This window comes from Lithobates pipiens, unplaced genomic scaffold, assembly GCF_037356315.1.
Source record: "Lithobates pipiens isolate NorthernLeopardFrog02 unplaced genomic scaffold, aLitPip1_a1.2 Scaffold_13, whole genome shotgun sequence".
NCBI classification, from domain to species: domain Eukaryota; kingdom Metazoa; phylum Chordata; class Amphibia; order Anura; family Ranidae; genus Lithobates; species Lithobates pipiens.
In genome coordinates, this window is record NW_027507718.1 from 98,491,060 (window position 1) to 98,513,675 (window position 22,616).

General features: G+C 38.0%; 1 protein-coding gene across 1 annotated transcript in view; it reads left to right on the top strand.

The window, feature by feature from the left end:
• PALM2AKAP2 (PALM2 and AKAP2 fusion) overlaps positions 1–21,973 on the top strand; it is a 113,922-nt gene extending 91,949 nt beyond the window's left edge. Inside the window, exons 4-6 of the mRNA XM_077475314.1 lie at positions 2,138–2,159; positions 4,734–4,832; positions 14,326–21,973. Of these exons, the coding sequence (XP_077331440.1) occupies positions 2,138–2,159; positions 4,734–4,832; positions 14,326–15,059 (855 nt within the window). The 3' untranslated portion in view covers positions 15,060–21,973. The remainder of the gene's footprint in view (positions 1–2,137; positions 2,160–4,733; positions 4,833–14,325) is intronic.
• Positions 21,974–22,616: the final 643 nt, after the last annotated feature.

Below are 22,616 nucleotides of genomic sequence, written 5' to 3' on the forward strand. Positions count from 1 at the left end.
TTAGAAGTTTGGTGAGTGTTGATTCACGCTCTTCGTTTTGCGCTTTTCATTTAGCTTTATTCAGTTCGCGTTTTTAATTTCGTGCTTTTGAGTTTGTTTCTGAACGGCCGTTCGTCAACCAGACATGTTGCAGAATTGGAGATAACGTGTTATTTATTATTGGCCTTGGAGTTATTGCTTTGACATTATTTTTTTGGTTGAATAATGATTTGATTTGGTATGTTTTCTTTATTTTTGGATGTATAGAATTCACTTTCTGATTAGTTCTATTGGCAGATAGCATGTCTAATTTTATTTTTTACATTTTTTTTAATGCACAATAAAAATATTGTTTAGAATAATACTTGGCTATGTGTTTACTTCAAATGACAGTTTGGGAGTAGGCAGTTACATTTAAAAAAAAATACAATGTAAAATTGACAAGGGACACCAACATAGTTGTATCTTTGGTCTTAAAAACTACAGGATATAAATATATATATATATATATATATATATATATATATATATATATATATATATATATATATATATATATATGTAGCGCCGGCTCCTGAAGAGCAGGTGCTATGTGTTTTTGAAATGTAACGTTACCCTTAAACCGCAGTTTGGTTTGGGTATGAATACTCTAAATTTTGAGCGGCATCAGTCTGCATCAGACTGACTAGACTACAGGGTGTTCTGCCTGGCCATAGGGGGCGCTGTCACTTCTAGCAGGCATGGTAACATAGTCTGGTTTGGTTGGGTGCTTTAAGGTTACTTTCTCTCAGAACCAGCCCAGTGGGAGTGTCACTCTTGCTGTGCCTTCTGGGAGAGGGTACTTAAGATGCGATGTCACATGTTTCGGGGTTCCGGTCCAGAAGTATGTTCTGACTCTGCATGGTCCTGGCCCTCCTGACCAGCCCCCAGGACTTCCATGGCCTGGAATGCGAATCCACTTTACTTCTAAGGGCTGGCTAGCCTGAAGCGAGGAAACTAAAGGAAGGATTCGGAGGTGGTCCGGTGCCATCTTGAGTTGTAGAGAGGCCTAGCAGCTTCAAAGTTATCCAGGGGAGGACTCTTCGGGAGAAGGCCACGCAAGGGGGGGGCTTCTCAACAAGAGCCTGGTAAAGCTGGAGGACCTAAGCAAATCCAATCTCGTGCGGTACCGCCGGACCGGCTGCAAGATACTGGTACCACACGAGTGTTCTACAAGTTTTCAAGTTTCCTTGTTCATGTTATATAACAAAGTCTGTGGCAGAGACTTGTTCCTGACTCAAGCACCCTGTTGGTGTGCTGGTGAGAGAAGGACTATCCAAAGATCCAGCTGTGAATGGCTATTCCCTGGATTCATTCAAAGTAAAAAAGTTATTTTCATACTGACTTTGACATTAAGAGTACCTGGACTTTTCGCCTAAACCCTCTGATCCTATGCTGAGAGACTGTTAACTACGTTTTACAAATAAAAATCCCTTCAAGCGGATCTGTCGTCAGTCTCTATAGTTCTTGGGCCATCTACCTCGGGAACCCCCAGATGCAAATCGAGGCGAAGAAGGTAACGGTAAAGGTATATATATATATATTATTCTTGATATCACTAGGAAAAAAAGCCTTTGAAAATTCGTTGCAATAACTCCATCAGTATCACCAGCAAAGCAGCTTCATTATTATCCCATTAAAGAAGAAGAGAATATGCGCTGCATTTCTAGTTTTCATAATTTGCCACGTCCAGAATGTTAATTCTCCATTACTAACGCTAGTTTACAAGACCGACCGCTTCTGGCTCGTCCTTGCTTCCGAGCATGCGTGTTTGTACTTTGGACTTTTGTATCCGACAACAGTCTGTCATCACACATTTCCTGTCGGAATATCCAATCGTGTGTAAGAGGCTTAAAGGTAGAGCTGGTTTCAGCTTTAATGACTTCAGTGCTCCTTCCTATTGAAATGGTTACATTTTTCAGACCTCTGAGGAGCAGGTTTAGCAGAAATGAGTGCAGATTTACCTAAATATGCGTGGAGCTGTTGGGATTGGACAAAAATTCCAAACAAAGATATTAAGCTATTGGGGGAGACAGAGGGTGTATGTATTACAGTAAAATTGTAAATATAAGTCGTTCATCAGTATAAAAGACCTGAACAAAGTTTCTTATTTTCACAGAGCTTAAAGAATCAGGATAAAGGTAAGACATTTCCTATTCTATTGTGTTTTTAGATTATTTGGATAGTTGGAATTATAATTACTGTATAAATAGGTGTATTGTTCAGCTTTAAGGCTTTGTCATAAAAATCTGCTAACTACAAAAAGCATTCACACAAGTCAAGCCTACCTTACTGTGGCCATCAATTACTTGTTTTTGTCTTTTTTGATCAGCCAGCAAGCTGATTAAAAAGATGAATGGATTCCTTCATCCACACACGTGCAGTGCATTAAAAAAAAATCTTCTATGCTGAGATATTGCATTCTGACAGTGGGAATCCTCCACTGTCAGACATGCATGGATCAATGGCTTCAGCCAATTGACTGCAGCCGCTGATCAAAAAAAGCTTTCCAACACTCCTGTTCGACAGAAGTAATTTCTAACTATTATCTTCTTCTGAACACGGAAAGCCATGCATGGATAGAAATGAAACCGATCCCTGCTGAACTTGCTGAATTTCGATCCATCTATGACCAGCTTTGCGCCTGGATGACCAAACTGCATATTATTAAATAATATTATTATAATGCATTGACATAAACAATACCAAATCTGCTCTCTCCATGAGACTGTTAGTATTAAAGAAGAGCAATGCTCTGTATACTAGTCTATGATTGTTTATTGTCTTAATAAACACATTCCAAATTCAGGCCAGTTATAATGACGCAAAAATGTGGACTTTTATTGATATGTAGCAGGTTTTTGAATTCGTAAATGGATAGTAGCTCATTTGTATAGACTCAGAAAACAGGAAAACAAAAAATTAAGAATTTAATTTACGCACCTAAAAGACCTTTTCAAGTAGTTGCATGCCTTTTAGGACTCTTCAAATTTGCAATCAGTGAATACGCATTTCTTTGTGAATTAGACTAAGACAGGAAAGACTACTAACTAATGTGTTTGTATAAGAAATACTAGTAACACACACAAATGCCTGTAAAAACACAAGATACTAGATTTGGTTTCATTGGCTATTTAGATGAATATAGCCATATACAACATATTTCCTGGTATCTAAATATGTCCAAAATTACCCAAACTCTTATTCAATTAAGCATTCCTCTATTTGAGTGAACCTTGGGTACTGCCACTTGGAGAGTGCAAGGAATTTCTGGGTCAATAGAAATATTAAATAATATTATTTCGCCCATGTCTCAACATGTGCAGCCTGCAAGACTCAGCAGCAGGTAAGCTTAGGATGAACATCAATCCTTCCCAATGGGCCAGGGATTCCCTGATTGGACCTGACCTAATTAGTAGTATGACCAGCATCTGAATCTAATTACTGGGCATGAGGTGGGGAATCCCCAGCCCTTGGAGAAATGATACCCAGCTCCTCCTCTGTCTTGCAAGCTTCACACTTTGGGCCACAGCAAACTAATAGTTGTTGTACAAGTTCCCCCAGGGGATCCAGGGGTCATGCCTTGATCTATGGCACTAGCAGGGCCCTTAACCTTGTCTAAAAACTGTTACCTGGTCCCTCTAGAGGGGAGGTATACAGTACAGAGATCTGCATCTACATGTAAGTAATATGGGGTTGCTGTGCTGCAATGGCCCTATAACTTATGGGGTCATGTATGAACAATTCCTTTAACCTGGCATTACACCAACTCTGTACACCTGCCTACATATTCATCTACATACTGTTCCAGTGCAGAATAGTGACCTCATATAACTTTGAGGATGTATAGAACACAGGAGTATCAGCTGAGCATCAATATCCACTGGGGATTCCACGCCCAGCATGCTACCCAAATCAGACACTTGATTGTTGTCTAGTCAGTGTGTTGGAGGAAGGGGCTATGCTGGTAAATGAACAGTGACAGTGCATATTTTCAGCACTGATCACTGTATTAGTGTCACTGGTTCCCAAAAAGTGTCAAAAGTGTCAGTTAGTGTGCGAATGTCTCCCGCAATATCCCCAGTCCCACTATAAGTTGCTGATCGCCACCTTTAGTAGTAAATAAATAAATAAATACAAATTCCAGTAGATATCCCATAGTTTGTAGATGCTATAACTTTTATGCAAACCAATCAATATACGCTTAATGAGAGTTAGCCCGATTTTGCATTTTCCAGCTTTAGTAAATAAACCCCATTGTGTATTTAAAAGTGGGGTATGCCTGTAATACATTTAGATTAGATATTTAGCTTCAGTATAAGCTAAGTGGTAATTTAGGTTTACCAGTGCAGATTTTACTGTTCTGTAGCAGAGGAAAATGTAGGTAATTATAGTTTATTTAGATTCAACATAAAACAGTTAAATATTATTTTACCAACCATATTAAATCCAGAACTTCCACAAAACCACATGAACCAATTACAAAGATTGAGGGATCTGGACCTGTTCCCTCCTACCTCAGCTAGTTTATTGAAGTCCAGTCACAAGGCAATGAATGTCCACTTTTTGTCCTCTGATCCAGCTGTTTAGTAGAATGCTCTCATGCCCATTGTGCCCTCTGATAAGTTAACACTCTACTGCTGTCTAAGCACAGCTCTGGCTGCAGAGCTCCGCAATGCTTCTAACTTAATCTTGTTTGCTTTCTCCTCTACCAGATGCAGTGAACTATATCTACTCCCAGATCCCTGACCTCACCAACATTTACTCTCATCAAGAATCTTCACTAATTTGTGACGGGACCACAAAGGTACCTGGTAAGTATATTCCACCTTGTACTAAATAGGTAACAGGTCATATCGATACACAGTGAGGACTGTAGTGTACGTTATGTAAAAAAATCAATTATTCTCTAAATAATAACCTTTGCAATTAAATCATCTATGCTCAGTTAGTCAAAATTATACATGTTTGACTGCTGTGTTTTAAACCTCATTATTTAATAACTATTCTAATATTATGATGCTAGTAGTATTGTGAGAGATTATTGATCGTAATAAGCTTCATATGCAGTATATCTTTAAAGTCAAATGAAGTAGAAAATACATTTTTACTGCGTTTAAAGGGTTATTCAACCGCAATCTAATAGTTCAAAGAAATTTTCCTGTAAGAAATAAATTGCTGACTTCCTCCTGTAAATGATCGTTAGTAGTTCATTCACAAACCTGGAACAAGTGTACAGATCAGGAAATTCCAAAACAAGCCAGAAGTCTTTATTTGTACACTTGTTCCAAGTCAGTGAGTCACTGTATTGAAGGAAAAGGGTGAGCCAAGCAACTAGCATTTGCAGAATGAACAGCCAAAAATGACAACCTCACGGGAAAGGTTTCCTTCAGGTTTTCAGTGGACAGAAGTCACTCCCATGGAAAATTTCTATGCATATTGTTTAGTTACTGTGATGATAAAAATCTCACTGTGGTTCTTGTCTCCGCCCTTCGCATAGAGATTACATTAAAGATTTCATGTTCTTTCTTTTGGGCTGTCCACTTATTCCTTCTAAATGATGGAAAATCCTGCAGGGTTAGCACCCTTGGCAGAATTATAAGAGCTCAAGATAGCTGATTCTGCCAGCAGTCCCAAAGTAATTGTGGTATCTAGTGTGTGATAGCAACAGTCTGTATTCTATAGTGTGTGAAAAAGGCAATGTGGCCTCTGGTATGATCTGTGTGCACATTTTTGATTATTTATTAAATGTTTACCACCAAACTGATTTTCATTATACCAGCCAATCAAATGTTGGTTCTCTGCATAAAAAACTGCAGGAGAAAATCCAAACAAAGACCAGAGGAACACAGAAAGAACAGTTCATTTCTTTATGTATATAGATTTTTTCTTGGACCCACAGGATTAAAAAAAAATGGTCTGCTTTATTCAAGCCTGTATGTATAGGAAATGGGTTTATGTACTAAAGACAATTGAACAATATTTAGTCCTACTTTGCTTGTCAGCACTGTTCTACTTCCGACCTACCTTTACAAAATCTGTGATGGGAGAGACAAGAGAAACAATTTCAATAACCCCTTTTTATGTGAACTAAACACTGGTATATTGATAAGGGGATCTTCTAGACTTTACTTACTAATTGCTGCTATGCTGTGTTTACGTGTATGCCTGGTCAGATTAAGGCCATAGATGGAGCAATTTTACTTCCTGCAACCACAGTCAGTGTTGATGTGGGAATCCCTCCCGCTGAGCCATTGTATTCTCCCAAGGGGGTGTGAGCCACCCCATACCAGAAGAAAAAAGTGATTATTGCTAGTGGCTATAACAGCCGCTAGCAGAAATTGCATGGAAAATCCAACAGGCTGGTCGAGGTTTACATCTACTTTTAGGGCAAATCACTTTTTACATACCCTTAAGCCAGCCATAGATGGTTCGAATCTCGGTCGGTTCAGCAGATGAAATTTGAACCATGTATGGGCATGCTGAAAGTACCCAAGTTGATCATCAACTTGGGTACTTTCAGCATGCCCATACATGGTTCCAATCTCACCTGCTGAACCGACCGAGATTCGAACCATCTATGGCTGGCTTAAGGGTATGTAAAAAGTGATTTGCCCTAAAAGTAGATGTAAACCTCGACTGAATGACATTTATATGGCTAAAGCCAGGTGTATTAGAAATAACTGTTGTTTCTGTTTGAAATATAATACTTGTTTTTCACTTTTTAAATTCTTTGTTCTTAGTGCTTTTGATTTCATGCAGTTTTTTTGCAACCACTTCCTTTCTACATGAATGCACTGCAGCTTTGACTGCATTGCATTTTGCATGGTGGATTTTATGATGGAGACAACAGTAGACCGTGTCTGCAAAGTTTGTGTTTAAACGGTCACTTGTAGTTTCTATTGACAGCCTATATGTTAGGAGACTGTACAACGTAGGAGCACAGCTGGGAGACAGGGACAGAATGTTGTCAGCCTATACCAAGAAGTGCCTTTCCTGCATGCTTTTTTGCATGGTGGATTTTCTGATGGGGACAACAGTAGACCATGTCTGCATAGTGTGTGTTGTAACAGTCACCTGTAGTCTCCATTGGTAGCCCACGTTAGGCAGGCAACACAGCAGCACACCTGGGAGACAGGGACAGAATGTTGTCACCCTATAACAAGAAGTACTTGCACAGGGACTGTCATGACAGGATCACTGGCATTATATTAATTAATGCTGCAGATATAGGATCATTGAAAATCAATTTTGAAATTACATTTATATATTAATGCTTTTATGAGATTAGATGTGAGCCTAGGCACAGTAGTAGTAGCAGTAGCCTAGGTAGAACAGTTAGTAGGCAGTGGGGTTGATTTACTAAAACTGGAGAGTGTAAAATCTGTTGCAGCTGTGTATGGTAGCCAATCAGCTTCTAACTTCAGCTTGTTCAATTAAGCTTTGAAAATAAAACCTGGAAGCTGATTTGCTTTCTATGTAGTGTTGCCCCAGATCTTGAACTCTCCGGATTTAGTAAATCAACCCCAGTGTATCAAAGGAGTAATTTTAATGTTGGCCTAATGAACTTTTGTTAATTTTATACATCTAGTCACATTCAGGGAATCTTTTTAAATCCGTGACATTTGTTATAAGCATTTATGGTTTATTTCAGTAAATATATAGTAGTAATAGCAGAATATATGGTGATAGCATTATTGTGTCTAAAATATAGATGCGGAAATATTTTAATGAAAACAAAACATTACTTCAAAAAGTCTTAATTTATTTTTTCTATTGCATTATAATTTTATTGGACAGTTAGTTACTTTGTTCAAATATTTCAGTTCTCATTTTTGTGGAAATATTTGCTGCTAATGCTTAATAGATATTTTGTATGTGTCTTATGATTTTCTGGCCAAAAGAAATGTGTGCCCTGGACTTTGATACTTTGCGAAAGGAGGATTTGGTTGAAAGATTTAGAATCAGGGGAGTATTGTAACACTTATTTTGCACACTTTATAAATATTATTTATGGAAATACATAGTCGTTGCCGACACATAAATGCTGTATATCATGTATGATAAATCAATACAAGAAAGATTGATAAAGCACAAACAAATAAGAATCTCTATAATTCGAGCCATTGTGAACTGCTTTACTTTGTATCTACATATCACTGCCTATTACCACATCCTCAGTTTAAAGATGATCTCTGGGAATTAAATCTTTCACACTTAAACACCGTAACTAACTGCAGCGTCTTAAAAAATCCTAACCTAAAAATCCTCTGTTACTTACCAAAATATATAGTCATGTAATGAACCAATAGCTGCACAGCCATGGGGGCCTCCCAGGTCCTAAAGACTGCAGCAGTATGATGATGACTTGATGACAAGGGGACCAGTCAGCATAGGCACAGACTGCAGCGATGAATTGCCGCTCTTCATTAATGGAAAAAGCACTGGCAAGAAACATGTGACAGCAAACTTAGGTGAGTAAAAAGGAGTTTAAGATTTTTTCTTTAAATTCAGGTAACAAATATACCAACAGGACAATATTTGTGCAAAAAATTGGCAGTTGTGATGGATGGAGACACACATGGTGCACCATGATGAAACATAAGGATATTTGTGTCATACTTTGTGAGTGACAGGCCTACAGAGGACTAAACTATAGTAATATGATCCCCTAAACAGTTGTGACTTCAAATATTAGGATAACAAAGGGCTATCTTTACAATACATGGGCCCCAAATGGGCAACTGTATACTATACATAGACAACAAACAACCAGCAGTTAAAATATGCAGGCAGCAAATAGGCAGTCATTATAATAAATCAGTCAGTTGCTTTGTGCACTGGTCCAAATCATTTGGTGGAGGTGGGATTAAGGTATGGGGTTGGGCCTGGCCCCTTAGTTACAGTGAAGGGAACTCTTAGGGAGTCAGTATACCAAGACATTTTGGAGAATTACATGCTCCCAACCTTGTTGGAACAGTATGGGGATGGCCCCTTCCTGTTCCAACATGACTACACACCAACACACAATCAAGGTCTATAAAGATATAGAAGAGAGAGCTTGGGGAGGAGGAACTTGACTGGCCTGAACAGAGTCCTGACCTCAACCTGATAGAACATCTTTGGGATAAATTAGAGCAGAGACTGAAAGCCAGGCCTTCTCGTCCACATCAGTGCCTGACCTCACAAAGGCACTTCTGAAATAATGGTCAAACATTCCCATTGACATACTCCTAAACTTTGTGGAAAGCCTTCCCAGAAGATTTGTAACTATTATAGCTGCAAAGGGCAGGCCTAAAACTGGCAACTGGGAAAATTTGGCAACAAATGGCCATGCCTGACAATTTGTGAACAAACATGGCTGCCAAGGGACCACTAAACAAGTGTAAGATTCGAGGCCCGAAAAGCCATATTTATTCACAAACACTTACACTTATGATAACAAATCACATTTCCCATATGAGTAGTCCCCAGGATTAAATAAAACAACACAGAAGGATTAGGAGGGAGGGGGAGGTGGTGCAAAAGGTAATAGCTGTTGGAGACAATCTGATAGAGGTGGCCCAAGTACAGTTTTTTGGTTGGGTGGGCTTTCCTGGAGCAACAGAGGAAGTTACCAGACACAGTGGGGTAGAGAACTCCAGAGGATGGGATATGTTCTAGAGAAGGGAGAGCATGGAAGGGGGCTAGTGGCAAGAGGTCCTAGGAGAAATGGATAATTTAGACGTTATTTAGAGATGAGTTTGGCAATGTAGCTGGGGCCACTGTTGTGGATTACTTTGTATGTTACTGTTAGTATTTAGAATTGTATACGTTGGGCAAGTGGAAGCCAGTGGGGAAATTGGCAGAGAGGATCAGCAGCCATGACCCGGTTAATAATGAGTCTAGCAGAAGCATTCATGATAGACTGAAGGGGGGACAATCTATGTAAAGGCAGGTCAGTGAGAGGGGAATTACAGTAGTCAAGGGGGGCGATAACCAGAGAGTGAATAAGTTGTTTTGTGGTGATTAGTTATAAAGTGGTGACATTTTATGGGGGTTAAGGTGGCAAGATTTAGCCAGTGATTGGATGTAGGGGATGTAAGATCATGGAGAAGGAAAAATTACAAGCTCAGTTTTAGACAGGCTGAGTTTGAGCAAGTGTTGTGACATCCATAATGATACGTCACAAAGTAAATTTGTGAAACATGAGGGAATCGAGGGGGTGAGCTGAGAGTAGAGAAATAGATCTGGGTGTCATTGGTATAGAGGTGGTATTGGAAGCAATGGGAGGTTATCAGTTGGCCCAAGGAAGAAGTGTAAAGGGACAATAGAAGGGGCTCAAGGACAGAGCCTTGGGGTGCCCCAACAGAAAGAGGAAGAGGAGCAGAGGAGATAGAATTGTAGTTGACACTGAAGGCACAATTAGATAGGTAGGAGGAGAACTAGGAAAGAGCAGGGTCATGGAGGCCAAGGTTTATCGAGTTGGAGTGGGTTGTGGACTGTGTCAAATGCAACAGTAAGGGCTAAGGCCTCATGCACATGAGACGCTGTTAAACGCGTGTTCAGATGCAGTTGGACACTTTTTTCAACTGCCCCTGAACTCATTCAATGTTATCCTATGTGTCCATGCACACAGTCTCGTTTTTTGCCGTTTTTAATGCAGTTGCGATTAACTTCGTTTTTCCAGAAGCAAAAAAATGGGTTCAGACGCAAAAATTTCCACGTTTCAGACGCAAAACGTGGCTAAACACGGCAACCGCGCTTAGCCGCGTTTGCGTTTATAAGCGCTTTTAAAGGAACACAATTTTTTGGAGCTGAAAACTCAGAAAAACTCCTGACTTTGGGGTCCCATATCTTGGGGCCACTTATTGCCAGGAACCCCAAATTCAGTATGCAGACACTGTATTACAGTAGACACTACAACATATCCAAATTTGAGGTTCCTATCACCAAGTGACCCCGAGATAGGGGGCCCCAAAGTTGGGTCGCAAAATGTCATGCACTTTTCTGCATCAGAGAATGACATTTTGTAACCCGATTTTGGGGGCCCATATCTTGGGGCCACTTATTGCCAGGAACCGCATTCGGTATGCAGACACTGTGGAACTAGCACTACAACATATCCAAATTTGAGGTTCCTATCACCAAGTGACCCCGAGATAGGGGGCCCCAAAGTCAGGTCGCAAAATGTCATGCACTTTTCTGCATCAGAGATACATGGCCTCAAAGTTAACTGTGACCATCTGCGGCAATGTAATTTGGTCATTAGGGTTGGGTGTTATGGTAAGTGGTTATCCGTTAGGGTTAGGGTTATTGTTTAGGATTAAGGGTTGGATTAGGGTTAGGGTTGTTTAGGTTTAGGGTTAGTGTAAGGGATAGGGTTAGCTGTTGGGGTTAGTGTTAGGGTTATTGTTTAGGGTTAGGGGCAGGGTTAGTGGTTAGGGTTAGGATGAATGGTTAGGGTTAGGATTCTGGATATTTTAATAAGGCATTAAAAAATATTATATTACCATATACAGCAGCAAAGAATTAAAATATATTAATCAATACATATTTCACAATAAAAATATATTAAAAAATTGGCCAAATAAATTTAAAACAATTATAAAAAATCTAATTAACATAGATTTGCTTTTAAATAAAACAATTTGAAACTAGAAAAAATGAATAAAAAAATATATTAAGATTAAAAAAAAACTATTTTAATATTGTTTTATATTAGAAATAATGAAAACATTTTAAAAATTGGCACAAGAAAATTTTAGATATTTTAAAAAATGTGATAATTTGCTATAAATAGACATTATTTTTTTTAAATAATGGACAGAGAAAAAAATACATCTTTACATCTATAGATAAATATATTTTATAAATATATACACATACCTGATCGTTACCAACAGACGTTCCTCTGCTGACACACTGTTTCTCATATTGGTGTCCATGAATGTCAGACCAGGTCGTACTTTTTCTAAGAGCAGATCAAATGTGACAATGGACATCCGGCTAAAATTAAAAAAACTTGTCGGGGTAGGTACACAGCTGCACATACATGTTTGTGAAATATCCAACGGACATTCGCTGTCCCATCAATGTATGAGTCCAATATCGACGAGCTCTGACTCTGGACCTCTCACGAAATTTGCGACGACGTTGCTGTCTCATCAAGAGCAACATCAGGAGCATTTCCTGACATATATTCAATATGGGATCCATTTCAAAATATATACCACAGAAAGAGAGGCAAATTCAAGTGTAAAACTGCTCTCTATGCTGCTGCTGCTCACTCTGATCAAAATAGCAGAAATAGTTAAAAAAAACATGCTTTGAGAGCTTGGGGAGGGTCTACATTATGTTATCTTTATATACGCTTATAAACGCAAATGCGGCTAAATGCGGCTAAACACGGCTAAACGCGGCATGCAAACGCAGCAAAACGCGTATTTCTAAACGTGCATTTCAGCTTTTTTTGAGCAGAGTTTTCACCTGCGTCTCGTGTGCATGAGGCCTAAGAGTACAAGTATGACTTTTTCTGTATTCTTTCCCATACTTAGCTACAGGAGAGTGTTTGGTAAGAAAGATCTGCATTTTTCAGGTGGGGCTTGTAAAAATGTTCCTATCATAAATGTCATATTACCTTGCTCTTAGAGGTAACACTTCTAAATAGGCCTACTTTTGGAGTCATCATTATTTCCCACTGAAAGGTCCTTAGTAATGGAGTCAACTGTTTTTTGAATGGGGTCCTGATTCATGCATTCACAAAGTGTAGCTTTGTTTTAAAAATAAGTATATTGCTAAATTCTGCTGAATATTTCAGAGCATAAGCACTTTAATTTTATAAAGTACATTAGCTTATATTTAGTCTTAATGCACATCAGAATAAAACTAATTTCTACCACCACTCAAACGTACGGTCTGACTTTCCCTAATCTGTATAGATTCTACATGGTTTTTGCCTTTGCTCCAGACAAAAGATGTCAGATACATTCATCATCATTTTCTGCCTTCACTGTAGTACATTTATGTCTTGACTATGCTCCCAAGCACCGCAGGAGATATAGTGTAAGTGTACTGTACTTAAGCTTCTCAGTCTGAATTAATGGTAATTGTGAAACATGTGAAGTTTAGCCTATAACAATACTGCAACTTTTATTATGTTGCTGGTATAGGTCTCGTAATAGATATGTCTACACTGTCAATCTTAGGCAAAACAGAACTAAGACATTAATAAGTCAGAAGATACACATCGTAAAGTGCCTTATTTCACTGACTTGGATTAGGCATATATGTTTAAATATAGCTTAATGTCATAATTGTAATGTATTTGCTTTTGATACATCCACAAATTTCAATACTGCAGGTCATGTATTTAACAGAGACAACTTGCAAGTAATGAAGATACCATGTACTTTTAGTAAATGGTGATCATTCCATTTACATTTTTACATTTTGTTGCTGAATACTTCACCAGTGTGCTTCAAGTGTGCTTGCCTATAGTGAAAGCAACAGGTGCACTTTAATGCTCCTTTACAAGCTACACATACTCAATTCCTTTTATTACCCTGCCACAACAAACACCAGAAGTGAGGAAAGGAAACCCTGGTGCTTACACAGCGCTGATGATTCTCTCACTGCTTCCAAGTTACACCAACAACAGCACAGTCACACGACAGGAAGGGTAGTGAACAACATGTACCTCAATGCCCAAAAGTAATTTTTTTAATCCTGGCACCTGAAAAGGTCTGTGGTGGTGGTAGGGTGAATGTAAAGATTGTGTTTCTTGGTTGGGTGGTATATACATTACATGGCTAAAACTGATTTTAATTGGCCCTACTGGCTCGCTAGCCTTCAAAGACATAACCATTTGGCAGACTTCTTTTGAAATCATAATGTACTGTTAAATGTTATAGTACTAGGTACAAAATGTATTCAGTAATTTATTTAGAATATATAGAGTATAATAGTATACAACTCTGGGTTAAGAGAATACTTGGAGATGTGACAGGTAGGATTTCAGTGTCTATGTTCACATTAGTGCATGTCACACTGATCTACACAATGTTATATGTCTTATGTGGCAATATCACACTGCTTTTCATCTGGACTTTATACTGTAACAATTCACAGCTGATTCGTCTCAACCTACGTCTGTCTGTTTGCTCACATATAGTATATAGTTTAACAATTTTTTCCGTCAATCAAAGTGTTAACACATTGTGCTTTTTATGTAAGATATTAGTACACATGACGCTGTATGTTTGCCAATTAACCATTCACTAGCTTTATGTGTTGTAACATGCACCTCCTCTCTTGTTTCTGTTTAAGCATTGTACGCCATGGAAATTAATGTGGAGAAAGACAGAAAGACAGGAGAGACCAAGATTCTCTCTTCAACTGCCATTGACTCAGAGGGGTTCCACCAGAGAGGAGTAAAAGTCTATGATGATGGTAAAAAAGTAGTTTATGAGCTACACCATGCAGGTGCTGTGGTAGAAAATGGTGTCCATAAGTTAAGTACAAGGGATGTAGATGATCTTATACAAAAATCCACACAATTAGCAGGGCAAGACATTTTACCCAAAAGAACTCTTACCAATGAAGGAATTTCTAGCCAAATGAAGGAGCAATTGCATTTTAAGGAAGCTAAACTAGAAATGGTGCATAAACCAAGCAAAGGGTTTTCTTTAAAGCCTGGACAACAACATATACATGGTGGAAGTGATATGAACGAAGCTACGCTGGAGCAACCAGTGACCATGATCTTCATGGGCTATCAGAATATAGATGACGAGGATGAGACTAAAAAAGTGTTGGGCTATGATGACACCATAAAAGCTGAGCTTATTCTCATTGATGAAGATGATGAGAAGTCATTACGGGAGAAGACAGTAACTGATGTGTCCACCATGGATGGAAATGCTGCAGAACTGGTCTCTGGAAAGCTTCTCACTGAGACCACAGAACCCTCCTCTCCTGATGGCAAAGAGGAGAGTCTAGCTACAGAACCCATTACAGGTACAGAAAAGAAACCTCGCTGTAAATGCTGTGTCGTAATGTGATTGCCCTTCTACTTTAAACCCAAACAGCACAGACACTGCCAACTTTGTATCACATAGAATGATATGAGCTGTACAATACTGTGACCTAGAAGTGGATACATTGCCTTGAAATTTGGTTTAGTTTTTTTTATACATATATTATTTGAATTATGTATACCATATGTGCTGTCTACTTCATTGTTTAGGATCACAAAGTTGTAAATCTGTGACTCTAAGCAACAGATGTCAGGACGAACACAACACTAAACCTCCCTTGTCATAGAATTATATACATACATATCTAACATTGAGATAACAATGGACTAGTTCTAAAACAATAAATTGGCCATGTTAAATCATACAGTAGATGGAGTGCAAATAATGATCTCATACAATTTTTTTCACTCATATTAAAGAGAATAAAAAACACCAATAGAGGGTTATCTGATGGAAATCATTATATTTGAGCTTTTACACTTTTTGATAACAGGGTTTGGGTTTGGAACAGTAGTCCACATATCAGTGTTGCGCAGTTACCCATGAGCACCAATCTTGGACTTTACATATTTTTTTGAGAAGCTATCAAGAAATGGTATTCTGATTTTGATTGGTTGGAAGTGAAGCACGTCACATCCAGTTCAGGGCAAAATAAAGTCCTATTAGGCCTAGCGTGCCTATTGTAAACCTTTGTGTTGCAGCCCCAACATTAATTTTTGATCTTTACTTGCTCCAATATTGATCTGCAATAATGTCATCAATCTATCTATGGCATCGTTGTATGTCATTTACTTTCTTCCCCGCACACGTTCTCTGGCCAGTCAGCAAATTGGACTACTTAAGATTTAAACTGAGTTGGGTTGGGCGACTGCACTTTGCAAATTTCTGAAATTATAAAAAAAAAAGATAAAGGACAGTATTTCAGTTGAGGTGTTTGGGACCTTTTCCTGAAATTTTTGAAAAATATTTAGAAGGGTATGAAGTAGCTGCTTGCCTTAAATATTGCCCTTTATTGTAATGTTTTCAGTATCTCTGAAATAAAAATGCCATGCCATGTACAAATTTGACTATAAAACTGGGCTTGCTGGATCTGCTTAAACAATAGGCATATACGCTTTGACTGCATTTTCAGGCTTACTACATGCACTGTAGAAGGAACCAGATTTTCTGATCAGCCACTGTTTAGAGGCTACAGAGCTATTTACATTTATTATCTTACCACCTTTAATACCATACTTGAAAATAACATATTGATAAAGGTTACTGGGAGGTGAGGAAATAGTTTATGGCAAAATATATTTTTTCAGGATGTACATTTCTTTAAAAAAAAATCAAACCAATTTTTTCCACACGATACATGTGGATTTTACTTGATTGCCTTATATTCTGGGATAATGATATATTTATATGTATGAATGGGCAGCCATTTAGGACATACATGCAAGGGAGTGGTTAAAATTAGCTGGTTGTACAGCACAGGCTAATACATTATATAAATCATGACAACAGGAAAACACTGGGTTTTAAGCAGTAGATACAAACAGTATCATCTTTCTAAGAATCTAAAATGTGAGTATTTCAAAAATAAGTAGCAATAGAGTAATAGTCAGAGAAGTATCTTGCTTATTTTTGTGAAACTCCACAAATTTGCTCCATGCAAGCATATTTGCAAGAGTATTATGGTTGTAAAATAGTGCAAAGTACTTAATTAAGGTCATCTGACACTTTACATCTCACCTATAGAAAAATTACTTGTGCTTTGATAGACTGGCAATCTACATAGTGCCAATCTAACATTTTTATGTAGCCGAGGTATAAAATATGGCTAACAGTACGTATGTATGGAGTTTGACGCAACTTTTATGGCTGTGAAAAAAGTGAGTGTTTTTATTGTTATTTTTAATATATTTTTGAACATAGTTAAATGTGTTTTAAAATGCAAATATTTCACGAGTATAGTAATGCATGTATTAAATTCCATTTTTCAAACGCTAAGCCTTGGGGTAGTTAGTTCACATGCACAGTTGTTTTAGGGCACTTTAATGTCTTAATTTACTGTCTGTTTGCAGTACACAATAGGGTGATATACTTGGGTTTATTCTTTTAACGGGACAAAGAGCAGTATCATTTTTCAGTAGTATGCAATGGAAATAAGTCAGTTTTTAGGGTAACCAAAGTCATGTTAGTGCAAGATAAACCTAACTGGTTGCTGTGGATCACTGCACTTTGCTCTTTGCCTTATAAACTAAGCCTTATGATGAATGGCACTGTGGCAGCGCTGTGTCGTACAGTGTCTGTGTGGTTTTGTACATCTGCAGGAAGAAGTAAAAAAAATGGAGATTGTTTAAAATTACACAAAAGCCTTCTTATAGCCTTCACATTTTTTTACTGTACAGGGTCCCAAGGCACATACATAATTGTAGTATGTTTGATTAGCTCTGTGCCATTAGGTACATAGAAAAAGAAAATTACTACCGTACATACAAAACCATCTGAGTGATGAATCAACCCGAAATGTAATGTCAGTGTACTAGGTATGGGAAGATATGACCTGCCTTAGGGAACTCATATTATCCATTTCATTTTAGTACCATGGTATGCTCATTAAAATGTTCTAGCCCTCATTTTCCAGATGTATTTAAACACAACCTTGAAAGTTGGGAAAAACAGTTTCCTGTTATCTCCTTTCTGTTTTACCTATCACCATTTGATCAAACACATCTAAGACCTGTCTCATTTGCATAGAAAACAGCTTTTTAAATCTCATCCTCAGTATAAATATTAATGAATGTTTGAACATGCTTTTAATATCCTTACTGTCTGCATATATAACATCAGTTATGCCAAATGATTTTTCTTGCTGCTGTTTCATCCTCTGTCTTACACAATTTAAAAAAATAGAAACTCAAATGTTATTATTTAACATAAGATGCAGCTTAGGATAATTTATAATTATATTTTCTTCTTCGATATATTTTTGATATTTTTTTGTATTTTTTTTCATGAATGTATGTGGCTAAAAAAGGGTTTTATTTAAGATGTTTAATGGCCTATGACATGCTAAATGATACTTTTGGGTGGTTAATCACACTATCCTCAACAAATAATTATGTAAAAGTTGGCAAAGTGGTAGATACTTTCAGACGTGAGCAAATAATTAAAAATGTGCCATAATGGTGCAGATACAAGCTTATTTAACGTGAATCTGCGGAATTCATGTACACTAAAGTATTTAAATATTCTGAACAAGAAGCAAAATCACTTTAAAACAAGCCCTCATTTATCTCTGTATCAATAAGCCCTGTGGGGAAATTGATTTACAAAGTTCACAACAGCGGCATTGTGTTTTTATATGAGAACAGAATATGGCCATCTGCCAGCCCTCTAGTATAAACAGAGAGCAGGTGTTTCTAAGTTGTTGGAAACTACCTAAGCCCAACTAGAGTCTTTGTTGTGATCTTTGGGGATCTTTCAGAAGGCATAACTTTACAATAAAAGAGGTCATGGATGGCTTGTATTAAAGCTCCTTTACAGTTACAATCAAGACACGAATGATAAATGGCAAATTTGCTTGTGATCTCAAGTGAAATGTCACACTATCAAATGGTTGCTGTCATAACTGATCACATGTGTAGCCACATGGCAACTGGAGATGGAACAGAAGGCTACAATGAGACAGAATTCCCCCCCTAGGACAGTAAGGGGTCTATTTATATAAAATTGCAGTGGGAATTCTAAGAAAAAAATAACTCTAAGAACCTTTGACCAGAAAATTTACAGAGCATTCAACCAAGAGAGAATAACCTAGCACTATAAGCTAAGAATATTTGACCAGAAGAGGAAATATGAGGTACACTGTAAACTAAATTACTTTAATTAATAAGCATTGAGTAAATCAGGAAAATACCACTAGATGGATGCTAGATGTAGCCAATGATCTTATTAAATTAGTGTTTCAGGGTACTTACCCAGCTTACCCAATAGAGTGAACTGCTATACAAATTGAAACAATGTTGCAGATATGTAATTCCATTATTTACCTTAGGTGAAAACACTCCCTTTACAGTGGTGATTAGAACACCATCCTTACAGATAGCTAAAAACATCTTTGGTGTCATGCTGCTGGTTCTGCCAAGTGGTGTTGGACTGGGAATTATGTAGGCATATCATATGATAGGTCAATCAGCCACAGCTCAAGGAACCCCTAGCTACCCCTGTAGGAACCCTGGATGAGAATGGCTGCATTACACTACACTGACAGTGGTGAGCATGGAACCTCCATACCAGCCTTTCTGAACCTTTTCAACACAGAGGAACCCTTGAAATAACTTTCCAATCGCAGGAAACCCCTGCTAAAAAATGATATATATATATATATACCTCCAGCTACTGTACATTAGTGTGATGGTCAGTGGGAAGAATGCTCCTTACACTTGTGATCATTGGGAAGACTTCCCCCTCATAGATAGCTAAAAAGATCAACTGTGGTAATGGGAACTTATCTGAGAGGAAGAAATTGCTCATTGCTCAAGGAACACCTGGTAACCTCTGGAGGAACTCTAGGGTTCCATGAAACCCTGGTTGTGAAACCCTGCTCCATTTCCTCTTCTGATTGAATGTTCTGAGCCTGTTCTGGTCAAAAGTTCTTAAGGCTTTCTTCACACAAATAGAAACGGACATTTCCAACATACAGTATTACAAACATTATGGGGATTATTTGTGGCTTTCATGTGAATGTTAAAACATTACCACAGCAATTTTTTTTATAACTAGACCTCTTTGTGTCAACATATCACAATCCACGACATCACTCCAAACCTCCACCTCTTAACAGCAACAGACCACAGGGGTGCTAGCTCTTGTAGTCCATCTCCAATCCAGCATAAGAATACAAGTTAATGAGAGTTGCACACCATAGTCATTTCATCTTAAGGCTCCATGTACACTAGCAGCTCCTAAACTTGAGTTTAGGAGCTTCTGGTGCTTTTTTCCAAAGCTCCTAAACTCAACCCAATAAAAGCCTATGTGTCCATGTACACATAGGCTTTTAGGAGCGTTTAGGGGGAGTTCAACCTCGCCTAACGTCCCTCTCCTGAACGCAGAAGAATCGCATTCAGGATAGGAACGTTTTGACAGCTGGCCACAAAAAAATCGCATTTGCCATGCTTTGCATTTTGCTACGGCCGGCGGTCAAAGTAGTTCAAGTGTACATGAAGCCTAATACTTTATTTCAGTAGCAGTAACTGGCTGTATACATGTACTCTCCACCCAGGAAACCACACTTCCAAAATGAGTTTCGCCCCCGATATTGGAATAAAGTATAAAGGTGATCTGACTATGAGTGTGACTCATCTTCTTGGAAACCCCTTAGTATTTCATTGACAATATCACACTGTTAAATTAATACAACAAAAAGAGAAAAGAATGCTAATGCATCCACTACCACTAAGGTGTAATATATTGAATTTTAGGTTCAGAAATACTTTGATAATTACATGTGTGAAGGAAGCTGAAAACCAAGGACATTTCCAGGGTCAGCACTAATAGACCACGGATGATGCCTGAAAATGTATGGCAGGATACAGTTTACAGGAAAATCTTCATGGCAGAGTCTCAGAACTGAATATATATTAATTCCCTTCCAGTCCATGGGGTTGGAGTTCTAAGGATTTTGAGGTTTGCTACACATAGCAGATTAAAACTGAATCATGTGAAGAAGACCTTACTAATTTAATTTCTTCATGTGATGATCATACAAGAAACAATAAGGCTTTGATATCCAGTACTAAGCATTCCAGTCCCATGCTGTCACATTAGCAACTGGCATTTAGCTAGGAATCCTCAGTAAATGTGAAATAGTCATGCACAGCTACACCACCCCTGCTTGTCTGCAAAACCCAGTGTTATTTGTTCCAAGTGAAAAAATGTGCCCTTTGGAATAACAACTTCAGCAACTACTGGGCCACTCAGAATAGTAACTGCCCATACTACCCAATGGATTTTTTTTCTGACAGATTCGCTTCCTTATTATGTTTCACTGAAAGTCAATTAGCTCTGTTGCTATTAAGGGCTTCACGAGAATTTCCCTTTGCCTCAACGTTAAACAGCCCTTATTAATTTTTAGAAAGCTATGCCTGTAACATACCATAATTAACAGGTTTTTTTTCTAACCATTAGAATTTTTTTTTTCTTCCTAAATATTTATTGTGTATAAAACAACACACATGGTAGCAATGTTAGGAAACTGGATTTAGTGCATCCAATAGCAAACTGACTTCTACTAAATTTTCAAGGAGCTTAAAGTCTTAGTTGGTCTCATGGTCAGACACCAATAGATGATAAGGGTAATCACGCCATAAATACACATTCTACCACAACACAAGGCAAGACGTGCACCGATATGCACTGGTAAAAAATTAGTGCAGGTCCGTTGCCAGCCCATTGCTAATGCAGTGTAATGCATAGTCTGAATGGGCCCCAGTCTGAATTCACCTTTATAAAATTCTTTACACAAGAATGGAGCTTTTTTTTAAAAATGTACCTTTAAAGTAGCAGTACAACAGAATAAAACCTACTCCTGAAAAAAAAAGTGTGCATCTATTTGGAAACAAAATCTGTGTCATCATTAGTGTAAAGCTCCATTCACATACAGTATATGCGAATTGGATACATTTTGAACTGCATCTGATTCGCATGACAAGTGATCCAAACTGGCTTTCTATAGCGCCGGTTGACATATATGCAGGGCAGTGGCAGTGCAAATTTGCTGTGAATTTGAGAAAAGTTATGTGTCTGTATCAAACCTTGTAAATCTGTATCATTTTGCTAATACTCAGAAAAAAATCTATTAGACTTAATGAGAAGCAATCTTCTAATTTTGTTGCAGTTTTGCTTTGAGTGTCCTTAAATGTCCCTCAATAAAGCAGACTTAGGTGTGATGTAAATTGCTGTTTGGGGTGCACATGGGCAGGGCTGTATTTGCCATTGGGCATAAGTGGGTTAGTACCTAGGATAACAAGATAAAGGCAGCACATTAAATTAGGATTTTATTTTTATTTTTTTATTATTTCCCTTCTCTATCCACTTAATATTTGTGGTTAAGCAAGAGACCTTAGGGCGCATTGGGATGTTGAGAGTAGTTAGAAGGCTCTCTACAATTCAGGAAACATGAAACTATCTCTCCTTTTTCTTGTTTGGTGGTCTGTATAGCCAAAAAGTAGCTCAGCAGAGAAACAGACCACATGTTGCATTACATTACATTACATTACATTATTGCAGCAGTAGCTTTTCCTAGAATAATCGCATAACACAAGGGGTGGAACATATACAAAAAAGTGTTATCGTTCATAGGAACTAAATACAGGCCTGACAATAGATTCATTTTAGCGCACTTTAATTTGTAGTAAATCTGGACCAATGTCTGCACCATGTTTCTATAGAAAAGCTTGGACCTGATTCACTAAGGTTAAATGTACATTGGCCTAATTTCATCTCTCTCCACACTCTTTTTTCTCTTATTATTATTGAAGAACTCCAGGAAGGTTAATTCTAAACATTTGGGTAGGGTAAGTCTAAAGCACA